Source organism: Rhynchophorus ferrugineus, unplaced genomic scaffold (assembly GCF_030347505.1).
Source record: "Rhynchophorus ferrugineus isolate W39M unplaced genomic scaffold, kcgeb_rfMv2 rfM6, whole genome shotgun sequence".
Lineage (NCBI taxonomy): Eukaryota > Metazoa > Arthropoda > Insecta > Coleoptera > Curculionidae > Rhynchophorus > Rhynchophorus ferrugineus.
Window position 1 is genome coordinate 20043027 of NW_027472585.1, and position 14117 is coordinate 20057143.

The 14117-nt window shown below is 36.7% G+C and overlaps 1 protein-coding gene across 2 annotated transcripts; it reads left to right on the forward strand.

Moving 5' to 3' along the window:
• Positions 1-169: 169 nt before the first annotated feature.
• Positions 170-13962, forward strand: Taf1 (TATA-box binding protein associated factor 1). Of its 2 annotated transcripts, none has more exons than XM_076407634.1 (23): positions 170-547; positions 599-726; positions 777-838; positions 893-1126; positions 1179-1382; positions 1440-1751; positions 1806-2157; positions 4970-5168; positions 5225-5420; positions 7129-7290; positions 7349-7550; positions 9245-9671; positions 9733-10007; positions 10410-10703; positions 10762-11478; positions 11536-11748; positions 11802-12030; positions 12084-12451; positions 12513-12655; positions 12707-12832; positions 12889-13080; positions 13135-13309; positions 13659-13962. In XM_076407634.1, the coding sequence occupies exons 1-23, from the start codon at positions 399-401 to the stop codon at positions 13874-13876; spliced, it is 5577 nt and encodes a 1858-aa protein (XP_076263749.1). In that variant the 5' UTR covers positions 170-398; the 3' UTR covers positions 13877-13962. The 2 variants fall into 2 exon arrangements, with proteins under 2 accessions (XP_076263749.1, XP_076263750.1); XM_076407635.1 differs by having other exon boundaries at positions 11808-12030.
• Positions 13963-14117: the final 155 nt, after the last annotated feature.

Here is a 14117-nt window from a genome sequence, read left to right on the forward strand (position 1 = left end):
ACAGATGAAGATATACGAATTCATTTCCTTTATTTATTTGAACAAACGAATGGACGAAGGTAATTGCCTGAATATATGCATAGTATGTATGTAAAATAGATTTTATAGACTTACACTAATCGATTTTAAAAATATACCCAGTACTAATTTTTTTCTATGGTTTGTTTATATCTGTCTCAACATAAGCCTACAAAAGACCTAATGAAGAGCTATCAAAAAGTATAGGTTATATTTTAAAGAACTCATATAAATAGAAGTGTTTATGTTCTTGGAGTTATATGTAGTTCAGGATTTTTAAATTGTTTAATTTAACTAAAATATCTTTATTGTCTTTTTTACAAACTTATAATATCTGTATGCATTAAGTGAGTTAGGTTATTCGAAAGAACAACTTCAAAATGACTGAAAGTGATGAAGATATGGGAGACGATAATGCAAGTGGCGTTAATCTTACAAGTTTTCTTTTTGGCAATATCGATGAGTCGGGAAATTTAGAGAATGACATTTTAGACCTGGAATCCCAAAAGCAGCTGGCATGTTTGGGCAAGTAAGTATAAAAATAACAATCAAAGCATTGTATACGAATATTGGATTGTAGATTTGGTTTGGAATATATGGTGAAAGAAATGATTGAAGACGAACAATCACACAATGATGACAATATAGGGAATAACTTACAGGATTCAGTTTTTGTTAATGGGTCAAATAGAGTTCAGTCCGATAATTGTAAATATTATTAAATAAATTTGAGTCAATTCTTAATTTATTTTTTTAAGATGATCAAAAGTCTCCTTCTGCAGAAGATTTTTTTGATTTTAATGAAGTAGTTGAGGAAGAGGTATAGTTTTAATAATAAACAGCAATTTAAACACTGTAAATAATAAATGTATAGATTGTGCCAGATTCTGGTGAAGACTATGATGCCGATGATGAACATGTGCCAAGGAAAGATGATGAACTAATGCCACCTCCACCTACACCTAACACTGGAAATAATCAAAATAATTCAGATGTAGTAGATATGCAGGAAAAGAAGAAACTTGACACTCCACTTGCAGCAATGCTTCCATCTAAATATGCAGATATAGATGTTACTGAACTTTTTCCAGATTTCAGACATGGAAAAGTATGTACTTTTTTCTTTCTATTATCTATGTATTTAATTTAAAGATGTTTAGGTGCTAAGATTTTCAAGGTTGTTTGGACCTGGAAAACCAAGTAGTCTGCCAAATATTTGGAAGAATGTCCGAAAAAAACGCAGAAAAAGAAAACACAAGGACCATGACTCTGATTCATCTGATGATGAGAAGCCCAAAAATCGTGGCTGGTTTTTTGATTATGCTCAAAATGTTGCTCCAGAAAAATTACAAAGTGATGACGAGGTACTTGAAAATTATTTTAGTTATTCTTATTTTATATCACCATTTGATCATTTTCAGGAAAAATTTTTAAAACCTGTTGAACAACAGAATGACAATAACAAACATGAGAACGAAAAGAAAGATGAATCGGGCCCAAAAGCAGCCGATTGGAGGTTCGGGCCCGCTCAGATCTGGTACGATATGTTAGATGTGCCAGAAACGGGGGATGGATTCAATTATGGTTTTAAAGTTAAGGAGGAGAAAGAAGTAATTAAGAAGGAAGATCCACCTAAGTCTGATGACCAGTTTCCTGACGATGCATTCCTTATGGTGACCCAACTCCATTGGGAGGAAGACGTTGTGTGGGATGGCAACGATATAAAGTATAAGGTAACGTTTTTTGTAATAACCGTTGCATTGTTCATTTAATGTCACATGTTTTAGGTTACACAGAAGCTCAACAGCAAAACGAACGCTGCGGGTTGGGTCCCCACCAGCGGAAACAGGACGGCGCAAGCTTTCAGTCAGCCAGGCAAGACTGGTACAAGCCTGAGACTTCCATCCACGCCCAATCCGCCCCTGGCGGGGATGAAACAAAAGACACAAATGCCGCCTATTAAACCGCGTAACGACCAAGAGCAGGACGATACGTGGTACTCGATATTCCCGGTGGAAAATGAGGACTTAGTGTACGGCAAATGGGAGGATGATGTCATCTGGGACGCGGAGAATATGAACAATGTTCCCAAACCGTCGATACTGACCTTGGATCCAAACGATGAGAATATAATACTGGGTAGGTCGTTGAAAACTATCAATATTTTTATTTAAAAAAATAGAAAATATTTTGTATGTATCTATGTTTTTGCACTCGGGGTTTCGGGATTATCAACAGATATTCCCGGAATCCAGGCATATAATGAAAAACAAGAATCATCAAAAATCACTTTTTTATTGAATGCATGACAAGTTTAAGCAATCCATAAAGGTGTACTGCCGTTTGAAGCAAGCTTTTTAGTTCCTTGCAGTGGATCTCTGTTCAGCGCCTATTTTATTTTTTGACTAATCTCCACATCTCCACATACTTATTCTGTTTTTTGTCTATTTTTCCTTGATATTAATTTCTCATTCATCTTTCGCGTTTGTCGTTGTCCATTAGTTCTTTGTCATCTTGTTTTAATAATTTTTGAGTTCTTATTATTTTTCCTTGCCATGCTATGTACTGTGCCATCTATGTACTGTCCTTTTTTGTTCTTACAATCTGTAACCACCCTTAAATTAATTCTTGGGTTTCTGTTATAATAACTATTAATATTCTCTCAGCTCTACCTTCTATTTTTTATGTGACTGTTCTACATAATAACTTCTATTTTTTGCTCTAATGCTGTTATTTTATTTTGTTTCTTTGTTTTTTTTACATGTGCTCTTCATACTTTTTTATTTGTTCTTCAGCTTGACAAAATATTAAATATCCATTCAACTCACTACTGCAATATACTTGGTAAATAATATAAGAAATATGTGCTCTATCATTAACGTTGATCAACCTTGACTTGAGCATAGAATTTAAAATTATGTGATTATTGATTTTTAAAATTTTCTTTTGCAATTTGTAAGGTTTTCCACATACCATTACCATATCCTTTATAGCAACGAAAGATAAATAGAAATAAAAATTTATATTATTTCTTTTTTGTTCTTATGCACGTACCCATAACAGAAACCTTATGATTTTTTGCCAAATCGTCCACCAAATGAACACTGGTGTACCAATTGTCAATCGATTTCATCTTGTGTCAGAAACTGGTATAATTGGCTGCTTGCTGGCATAAAGCTCAATTTTGAGGATTCCGTATTTGTTGGGTGAAAGGTAGTTTTGTGCAAATGTTTCTAAAATATCTCTTATTGGTGCAGCTTTATCCAAAATACGATTAGATGCACGTGTGGTTGCATCCTCAAAACGCAATGAGTTGAAAAGACATTGTATTATTTTCAGTGACATCGCAGACGGAAAATATGCACGATTGTCCCATCAATTCCCATCTAAATCCTCCATATTTAGGTGTGACATACAATAACCTGAATAGCATTTGATTTTCTATAGCATCAGTCGATTTGCCGTCACGGGATCTGCCATATGATGATGTCTTTTTTGTATAAATTTGTTGGTATGCATAACAATTTTTTAATAATATTCTCAGAAATAAACAAATTACGGGTTTGAAGAATCGTTGTGACCCCTACGTCATTTTTACGAGTACCCGATTCTTCTTATTCACTCTATTCTTGTTAGACTTTTTCCACTTTGTTATCTTATTACGTGCCGTAAAACACGAAGTTATTTCTGAAAGAGGCAAATCGCCTTCATCTATATTCGAGCTTCTTGATTCTTCAGAACATTGAGGTTTCTCTGAAACTATGTGGTCGAAAGTTTCTGATCCTTGGGCACAAATCTGATTCACTCTCATCATCTTCATGTATTTCCTCGATTATGGCACTCGTTGTCATCGGCCTCAACCGTTGACGACTCATTTTATAAATAAAACGAACGCTTATTTGACAATAACTTATGATATTCCCAATATATATATATATATATATATATATATATATATATCGCGATTGTCGCGCGTAAGACCAGGAGCAAAATGAGACGCAGATTGGTGAAGTTACGCATCGTGAGTCACGGCGCACGTCGCACGTAATGCCGCGGAACGTAGTATTCTTGTGGCTAAAATAGAAGAAAAATTAATCGAATTTGTGTGGATTCGACAAGTTTTGTAGAAACATGAGGACTAGACATGATGTAGACTACATGAGGATTAAATTCTTTAATTAAAATAAATTCTCCGTGAGTCCTTTTTCTTTTTAGATACAACTTCTCAGTTACATTTTACTAGCGATCTGGGAGATAAACGTTACCATTTCTGACTCGAATTCGTCTTCCGAATCAGGTTCAGAACTAAATTCCATTTCAGTCATTATTAGTGCAGTATCAATTGCCATTGTACCAAGCCTACTACGTTGTACAGCTTTACTATGAAGCGAGAACTGCAATATTATTTGCGCGGTTTCGGTGTCTCGCAATTTTATCCCATGTACACTTGTCGTAACCCTCACTACGTCCCATTTTGCGCCTGACCTGGACATTTCGACGACAGGTGCGTGGTATCGTTTGGACGACAGGCGCGTGGTATCGTTTCGACGACAGGCGGGTGGTATTGTTTCGACGCCTGTGTCGTGACTAAAACAATTGCGTCCAGTAAGGGGGGCGGGAATAGTAATGGTAAACTGTTTATTTGGTAAGAGTTAAACCATGACAAACTAATTAGTTTATTAAACTAATTAGACATGATACGCATGCGATGAGAATTATTATTATCAGCGAAAATGTATTGTGAGATTAAAAGAAAAAATTAAAACATACTTTCTTTCACTGAAGTATTTAGAATTTGAGTTGTGTTACAATACGTGCGAACTGCATCGTTAAAGCCGAGTACCACAGTAATTTACTTTGTATGTCTTATGCCTTATCTGCAATCTATTATAATATGGTGGAGACACATTTTATCTTGATTTGTTTAATATATATCCGATTTTCCGAACAGGCATTCCAGATGATATAGATCCGCTGAAGCAAGTAGCGGGACAGCCCACACCGGTCAAAGTTAAAATTCCACATCCGCACGTGAAGAAATCGAAGATTCTTCTTGGTAAAGCGGGAGTGATAAATGTTTTACAGGAAGATACACCACCGCCCCCGCCCAAATCACCAGACCGCGATCCCTTCAACATTTCGAACGATATGTGAGTGTTTAAGTATAACAACCAACTGGATTATCCATTGATTTCGGCTTTTGCAGTTATTACCAGCCGCGAACCTCCGAGTCCACGCTGCGTCTGAAGGTGGGAGGAGGCAATTTGATACAGCATTCCACGCCGGTCGTCGAACTGCGAGTTCCCTTCATTCAAACACACATGAACGAGACGAGCTTGAGGAACTTCCACCGGCCGCCGCTGAAGCAATGTCCCCCTGGACCTCATTCAGCGCTACCTCTGGTAAATTATTTCGCCCAGTATTGTCGGGGATATATAATGGCCGTCATTCTTCGTAATGGTTAAATCAGTGATTTCGGGAACTAGAACTACTTCTGAGAAGAAATAACACAGATATATCCCATATTCGAGATTCATTATTCTTAAATAGTATTTCCAACAAGACGAGATCAAAAAGAAGAAAAACAGGCAACCATAGTTACATAGCATTGTTCACAGCATTGAAAAGAACGGTGCTGAAATAAACATAGGAGTTAGTCCATCAAGATACAAAATAACACAACAACAATATAGAGAGTTATTTTTAAAATTAGACTCAAGTTGAACACAAAAACCTGGGGTTCACGAATTACTCGCAGCAAGTAATATTACAAATTATTAACTATTATTCAGGGCATGAACCCACCCATCGACAGTATTAATGTGGCAGATATTTCGAAAGGCAACTGATCATATCAAATACAAATCGATCTGATCATATACCAGTATTATTAACATAGGCTCGACATTTCTGAAAAAAACCAAGAAACCTAATCTTACTAACAAATTTACTAGATTGAACACATTTAGATTTACAATAAAAGATGAAATCAGTATAAACATAAGACTTAAAAAGATAGACGATCTTGCGATAGATGAACTGCAAAACCGAAATATAATAGAACAAATCAAGTATGCTGCAAAAGAAGCTACCCCAACATCAAGAGATAAATCAGAAAATGACGTAAATTACCCCCTTGAAATTAGGGAATAGATAAAAGAAAGACGAAAAGCTAGAAGAATGTGGCACAGAATCACAAATACTGCAGACAAAACAATATAATATATAGAATACAGCATCGCTTAGAAACATATGTAAATTAATTAATGCCGGAAGCAGACTACACGCTATGGAAAGCAGCCTGGAGATTTAATAGACCAGTTATTAGAGTACCCCGTATTAAAAACGATCGAAATGAATGGGTTCGGCACAACACTAAAAAAGCTGAATTATTCGCAGAACATGTAGCTGACGGATTCCAAACGATTGATATAGAATCTACAATAGATATAAATTCTGTTTATTAGCCCAATGTAACGGTAAATCTGATTTCTCCACTGGAAGTTGCCACAGAAATTTACAACAATCTTGGAATCCTGGAATTGATTTTACCTGGGTTATTGAAAGAGCAGCGACGAAAAGGAATAATCATGTTCACATATATATTCAATGCCTGTTTGAGACTCAATCATATTCCGGAATGTCTTAAGGTTGCTGGAATAATTATGCTTAAAAACTTGACAAACCTGCAGAACAAGTTGGATCTTACAGGCCTATTTCACTGTTACCTGCTATATCAAAATTATTTGAGAAATTGCTGTTAAAACGTATTAAACCATTTATAGAAATACCAGATTTCCAGTTTGGATTTTGAAATCACCACTTGACAATCGACCAAGTGCATAGAGTAACAACAGTTGTTGAAAAGGCATTCGAAGGAAATAAATACTGCCCTGCAATATTTGTAGACGTCTCACATGCTTTAGTTTTATTAGTAGTTTTATTTTAATTTGGGAAATACATACTGATGTATTAATCCCGTACTCGTCTTGCTTGTGTATTAATGCAAGTACAACAGAACAGTAGTAATAAATTAATTTCTAAATTAAGATTGTACCAAACATATCTAATGTAGGATGTAATGAATAAAATTTAAAAAATTCCTAATAGGTGAAGCACATTAAGAAAAAGGCTAAACAACGGGAACAAGAAAGAAAGGCCTCTGGAGGTGGTGATGTGTTCTTCATGCGAACGCCAGACGATTTAACCGGAAGAGACGGTGATATAGTTCTGGTAGAGTTCTGTGAGGAGCATCCCCCTCTGATGAATCAAGTATGATAATTATTCCTTATAGATAAGGCCTGGATTAATATAAATTTATTTTCTTTAGGTTGGGATGTGCTCAAAAATCAAGAACTACTATAAGAGGAAAGCGGCCAAGGACAATGGTCCACCGGGCTATAAGTACGGCGAGATTGCGTATGCTCATACATCCCCGTTTCTGGGTATCCTACACCCAGGCCAGTCTATACAGGCTATAGAAAACAACATGTACAGAGCACCGATCTATGATCACCAGATACCCCCCACAGGTTTGTGTTGCATCAAGACCAGGAATTACTGTTTTACCACACTGTTTAATGATCGTTAGTTTTACAATTTTTAGTGTTCTATTTATTTTTACATAGGTCAAAATTGCTTATTGTTTAAGCTGGTACCTGCAAATGTGAATGTGGCGTTGCCAGTTTTACTTTACAACATATACAACTTTATTTTTAACAATTGTACTTATAAATACTAATGACCACCATGTGGTCGAAATTCGACTACAATTTATTAATTTAATGCTTTTCGCGTAACGAGTAAAGGAAATAATTTATAAATAATATATTACTAAATATTGTTTCCACACTTTCACTTCAATATAAGATCAGAAATGTTTTTGATATACATCAGTAATTGAAATAATAAATATCTGTACCTTAAAACATATTTAAATAACTATCTCAAGACCTAACACTCACTAAACTTTTTTAATTGGCATTTAATTAAATATAATTTCTATTAACTTTCTATAGTCAACAAAGTTGATAAGTTTAAATCACTACTATACTACATAATATTATAACAAAATATCGTAGTAGATTATATTCAAAACTGTAACAACTTCAGAGCATAAAACATCATTTTATATGATCTTTCTTTACTTTTATATAATAAGATAATTTTACGTGATCATACTATTCTTAAACGTTTTTTATCCAAACTTGCCATAACTCTTTAATAGTTCCAACAGTACGGGAATAACCGAAAATAACACAAAATATTAAAAACACTGCTTAAAATTAAATAACTTCCTTTAATAATAATGTTTTAACACCCTCACCTTCTGTTTTATCGTCGGTTCAAATGTAAAATTTTGGAATTTGTCTTCCGATTCAAAATTGCCTGCTGGCATTTTGCGATACATCTTGGCCAGGCTTTTATTTGATTTTCATTCTGCATTTGAAAAATTACGCGTCCGTAGAGAACTTATGTACAACAGTATGTATAACATTTTTAAAAATATTGATGCGCATTTTTTCTCTCCCAAATGTTAAGTGAAAAACTGACAAAAACTACTTTATTGAACTAAACTGAAGTTACAAATCTTCGCACTATCAAGTGGCACAAACTGTACGCTTCCTTGGCTAGATATTTTTCTATCTGAATAATTTTTGAAAACTCGTATTAATTAGACAGTTACATTATATTTTATATTAAATTGTTCCTCCTTTGGATATTTTGTACTGGGAGAGAAGGTTGGCTTAACTATTTTTCTCACTACCTGATTAATAATTACTTCTAAGAAGGAAAGTATTGATATTTCCCACAAGTCAACATGCTTCTCGCTATTTTTCTGATTATTTCACCATCAGAGATCTTTTTAAGGGGTTGAAATGATAACTTATTCCGTCTGGCATCTGCCCTCTCCTTGTGTCCAGTTCCCTTCCCCCTGCTTACACACTTAGTTTTTTAAACACTCTTAGATAACCTATATTTTAGAAATTAGCTATCTAAAGGTTTAGTATTAATGCATATGTGTTTGGAATATTTTTATTGTTATAAATATACCTAACATACATTAACTCAAAACACATCATACTTGTTTCATTCGCCAGGAAATTGAATAGATTTAACAAGTACAATAAATAATTGCTAACTGCTGGTCTAACATATACGCAATCAATTCCTGGTCTGAATAAAAGTGGATCTATTTTAATTTAACAGTAAATTTCATCCGCAGATTTTCTCGTAATAATCCGGACATCAAATTCATCGCCCAGCCATCAGTTCTACATCAGAGAGGTAGACGCTTTGTTCGTCGCCGGACAGGAATGTCCGTTGTACGAGGTGCCAGGTCCGAATTCGAAGCGTGCCAACAATTTCGTCAGAGATTTTCTGCAAGTATTCATTTATCGTTTGTTTTGGAAGAGCAAGAACGTACCGAGACGAATCAGAATGGACGATATTAAGCAGGCATTTCCGTCTCATTCGGAAAGTAGCATCAGGAAGAGATTGAAACTGTGCGCTGACTTCAAAAGGACGGGTATGGAATCGAATTGGTGGGTGATCAAGCCGGAGTTCCGTCTACCGACGGAGGAAGAAATCCGAGCTATGGTTTCTCCAGAACAGTGTTGTGCATATTTTAGTATGGTAGCGGCCGAACAACGGTAATTTTAATTTTTATTTCTAACGCTGCTGTATTATATATTCGGTTTTTCTTCGATTTAGGTTAAAGGACGCTGGTTATGGGGAGAAATTTATCCTCACCCCCGCTGAAGATGACGATGAGGAGATGCAACTGAAAATGGACGACGAAGTGAAAGTTGCTCCGTGGAACACGACTCGAGCCTATATCCAAGCCATGAAGGGAAAGTGTCTGCTTCAACTGACTGGCCCCGCGGATCCCACGGGCTGCGGAGAGGGCTTCAGTTACGTGCGTGTTCCAAATAAACCAACCCAGAGTAAGGAGGAACAAGAATCCCAGCCCAAACGAACTGTAACTGGTAAGACTTCATTCTTATTATTTTCCATTAATTTGTACACGTTTAAACTAGTAATAATTAAGTAATCGCGTTGGAAATTATCGTATATATATAGTTAATATTTAATTGGAATACACGCTTAAAAATATTTTTTCCAATCCTGACCTAAGGTGTATATATAAAATACGAGTAGTAGATAGGTTAAATAAGGTATTTGTTGATTTTTATTTAGCTATTATAACGATTCTTATGTACATATTTTATTTTAAAACGTTTTTATTTGTGTTAAAAATCTCAGTTTGATTATTTTTTGCGTCTTACCGAGTTCCTTATTTATTTTTTAAAGTCGGATGAATATTTTTTTAATAAATAGACATTTAAAAAAAACATAGAATATATTTCACATACTTAATGTACAAACAGGTACCGATGCCGATTTGCGACGTTTGTCTTTAAACAATGCTAAAGCATTGTTACGAAAATTCGGTGTGCCCGAAGAAGAAATAAAAAAACTCTCCCGCTGGGAGGTAATCGACGTGGTGCGAACCCTCTCGACTGAGAAAGCGAAAGCTGGCGAGGAGGGCATGGACAAATTCTCGAGAGGAAATCGATTCTCCATCGCGGAACATCAGGAGCGTTACAAGGAAGAATGTCAGAGAATCTTCGACCTGCAGAACCGTGTGCTGGCAAGCTCTGAGGTTCTCAGTACGGATGAAGGTAACTCTCGTCACAATTCTAAACCGCTTCAAATTTGTTGATCTTCGGCTTTTTATAGGAGAAAGTTCTGAGCACGAAAGTGACGAAGATATCGAGGAAATGGGCAAGAATATCGAGAACATGCTAGCCAATAAGAAGACCAGCACTCAGTTGTCTCTCGAGCGCGAGGAACAGGAGCGTCAAGAGCTGAGGAAGATGATAATGGAGGGGGAAAAAGACAAGAATAAGGATAAAAAGAAGGAAGAGGAGGAAAGCCAGGAACATTCGAGTTACGCGCAACAAGGAAGAGTGTTGAAAATCATCAGGACATTCCGCAACCCAAGCGGTAAAGAATACACCAGAGTGGAGTATGTTCGTAAACCGGCCGTCATTCACGCTTACGTAAAAATACGAACCACCAAAGATGACAGTTTTATTAGACAGTTCGCTACGTTGGACGAAGCACAAAAGGAGGAAATGAAGCGAGAGAAGAGGAGAATCCAGGAGCAGCTGAGAAGGATCAAGCGGAACCAAGAGAAAGAACGATTGAGCATGGCTCAGCACCATAGCGGCAATTCATCACTAACCCCTAATGCAATTACAGAAAAATTACCTAATCCAAATGAATCTCCCACCGCGCCATCGCCTTCTACTCCGACCAAAGGCATGTCGAGCAGTCCTTCTAAGTCGAGAAGAAAAACGAAACTGAAACCTGACTTGAAACTGAAATGCGGGGCTTGTGGAAACGTTGGTCACATGCGAACGAATAAAGCGTGTCCTCTGTACCAAAACACCGGTAAGTAGCCAATAAATCGTTGCAAAAACAATTATCTATAATGATTCTTAATCGTAGTAGGGGGAAACAGTAGTACACATGCTTCATTTTTGGATGATCCAGATGAAGACATTGACAAACAGTTGAATACCGACGATGAGGACTTGGTTAACGTAGACGGTACCAAAGTGAAATTATCCTCCAAGCTTCTTAAACACGCGGAAGAACTGAAACGCAGGAGTCTTATGATGAAGGCGTCTAGAGAGTCCGGTGGTAAAAAGCGACGAAGAGGTAATGCTTAAAAAGTTCCGGACATTTTTTTTCCATTTTTATTCTATGGCCAGTTTCAGATTTACATTGTGATTATCTTAAAAGACACAACAAACCCGCTAATAGACGACGGACCGATCCCGTGGTGGTTCTGTCGACGATTTTGGAGAACATCCTCAACGAAATGAGAGATATGCCGGACGTCCAGCCGTTCCTGTTTCCGGTGAATCAGAAAATCGTTCCCGATTATTATAACATCGTTCAAAGGCCCATGGACTTGCAAACCATCCGAGAGAATTTGAGGTGGGACCATTATTTTATTTTCCGATAAGTTTGGTACAACAGCGAGATTTTAGGCAAAAGAAGTACCAGAGTCGCGAGGAATTTCTGGCCGATGTCAATCAAATCGTGGAAAATTCAACAGTCTATAACGGACCGAAAAGCAGTTTAACCGTCGCCGCTACTAGACTGCTGAACAAGTGTGTCGAGAGGTTAAAGGAAAAGGAAGATCGCCTCATTAGATTGGAGAAAGCTATCAATCCCTTGCTGGACAATGATCAGGTCGCTTTTACATATCTGTTGGAAAACATTATGAATACCCGATTGAAAGCGATGTCCGAGTCGTGGCCGTTCCATAAACCAGTCAATAAGAAGAACGTGAAGGATTATTACACCATTATCAAGAGACCCATGGATTTGGAGACTATTTCCAAAAAAATTAGTAGTAAGCAATCATCATCATCATAAACTGCGAGGTTTGTCACTATAAAAAAAATCTTTTTTAGATCACAGGTACCACAATCGGCACGACTTTTTAGTAGATGTACAACAGATATTGGAAAACTGTATACTGTACAATGGAAAAGATTCAGCATTTACAGAAAAAGCTGAGATGTTGGTTCGCACCTGTAAAGCAGCTTTAGATGAGGTAACGTTAACTCGGCATAACCAACGTATTTTTTAAAAGTTGTATTTTCAGTACAATGAACACTTAACCCAATTAGAGAACAAACTAGCACTGGCCGAAGAGAGAGCCATTCAAGACGATGAAACTTGGATGGCGAACGAACAGGATAGTTTTCACGCCGATAATCATGACAGAGTCGTAAGACTGTCGAGTGCGCGTTGTTGCAAAAAAACTTAAATTATTTCAATTTTCAGAGTCAGTCCAGCTCGCCCGATCATTTGCCATCGACTAAATCTCAAGCGGACGACTACGATTTCGTCGATGTGGAAGGGGACGTTCCTATGGACGAGAGCTTGCTGCCTAAGCACCCCAAAAAAAGAAAATCGGAGGAGGCAGCGACATTGGAGCAAGACCTGCAATTCTCCAGCGAGGACGATCTAGATGAGGTAGACCCCTTATAATATACCCATATTCATTTAAAGCAATGTCCTCCTTTTTAGGTTCCTCTGACCGAGTTCGAGAATGATCAAAAGGGAATATTGATATCGGCCGAACTTCCCGTCGGCGGTGCAGACGACGACAGTCAGCAAGCCGCCGAAGCGATGGTTCAATTGGGCTCCATGGGCTTCTATCAGCAAGGGGAAGTGAACGAACCTGATTCTCTACTTTTCAAAGGTACAATAATTAATTCATCGTCGAACTCACCTATAGTCTATTCAAAGTTTATTTGTATATGCGTCATCGAAATTTCTGACATCAAAACGTCGCAATGTTGCCGCATCAACTCGGAGTTTTAGTGCAGTTTGGCTTTGAAATACAACAAAATTCTAATCTAATTAAAATAATTAAACAAAAACACTGTTATTAAATATAATTTATTTTAACATTATAGTAGATCTAATGCATATATTATCAAAGGACTTAAAACTACAATTAAGAACACAGGTAGTTTGTAGGTTAGATTTGTTTTATTATATTTACATTTAAATCTTTATAGTTAATATCGCCACTATTTTTCCCACAGAAGAAAGCATGGACGTCGATCCTAACTACGACCCATCTGACTTCTTGATGCCGGGTTTGAACGCGGCGAGAAAAGTGGAGGAACCGACCGAAGGGCAAGATATGAAGATACACGACGATCTGGCGGTGAGCGAGAGTGAGGATGAGGAACCTCCACCAGAAGATATGACGGCAGAACAAGACAATCTGCCCGAGGATGATGATGGAGTGTGGTTTTAAAATTATGTCTAATAAATAATTTTAGAGTTTCAGCTTTAAATAGAAAGTTTGTTTTGTATTTTAAAATATATATGTTTCAACACTTTTATTCTTGTACTTATTTCTCTAGCCCATTGCACATTATTAATAAATAATTACTGTCTGGTAAAGTAATTAATTGGCTTTAGAGTTTAGTGTGGAATTGAAACTAACTTCAAAGCAATAAAGTAACTTTATTTCCTTATGACAAGTGTGGGCAACT

Excerpts from the sequence above, each read along its gene's own strand:
- Taf1 (XM_076407634.1), top strand. The coding sequence starts at position 399 with ATGACTGAAAGTGATGAAGATATGGGAGACGATAATGCAAGTGGCGTT. Across the intron at positions 11,479-11,535 it reads TCCTCTGTACCAAAACACCG|TAGGGGGAAACAGTAGTACA; the intron begins GTAAGTAGCCAA and ends TCTTAATCGTAG. Across the intron at positions 11,749-11,801 it reads TGGTAAAAAGCGACGAAGAG|TTTCAGATTTACATTGTGAT; the intron begins GTAATGCTTAAA and ends TTCTATGGCCAG.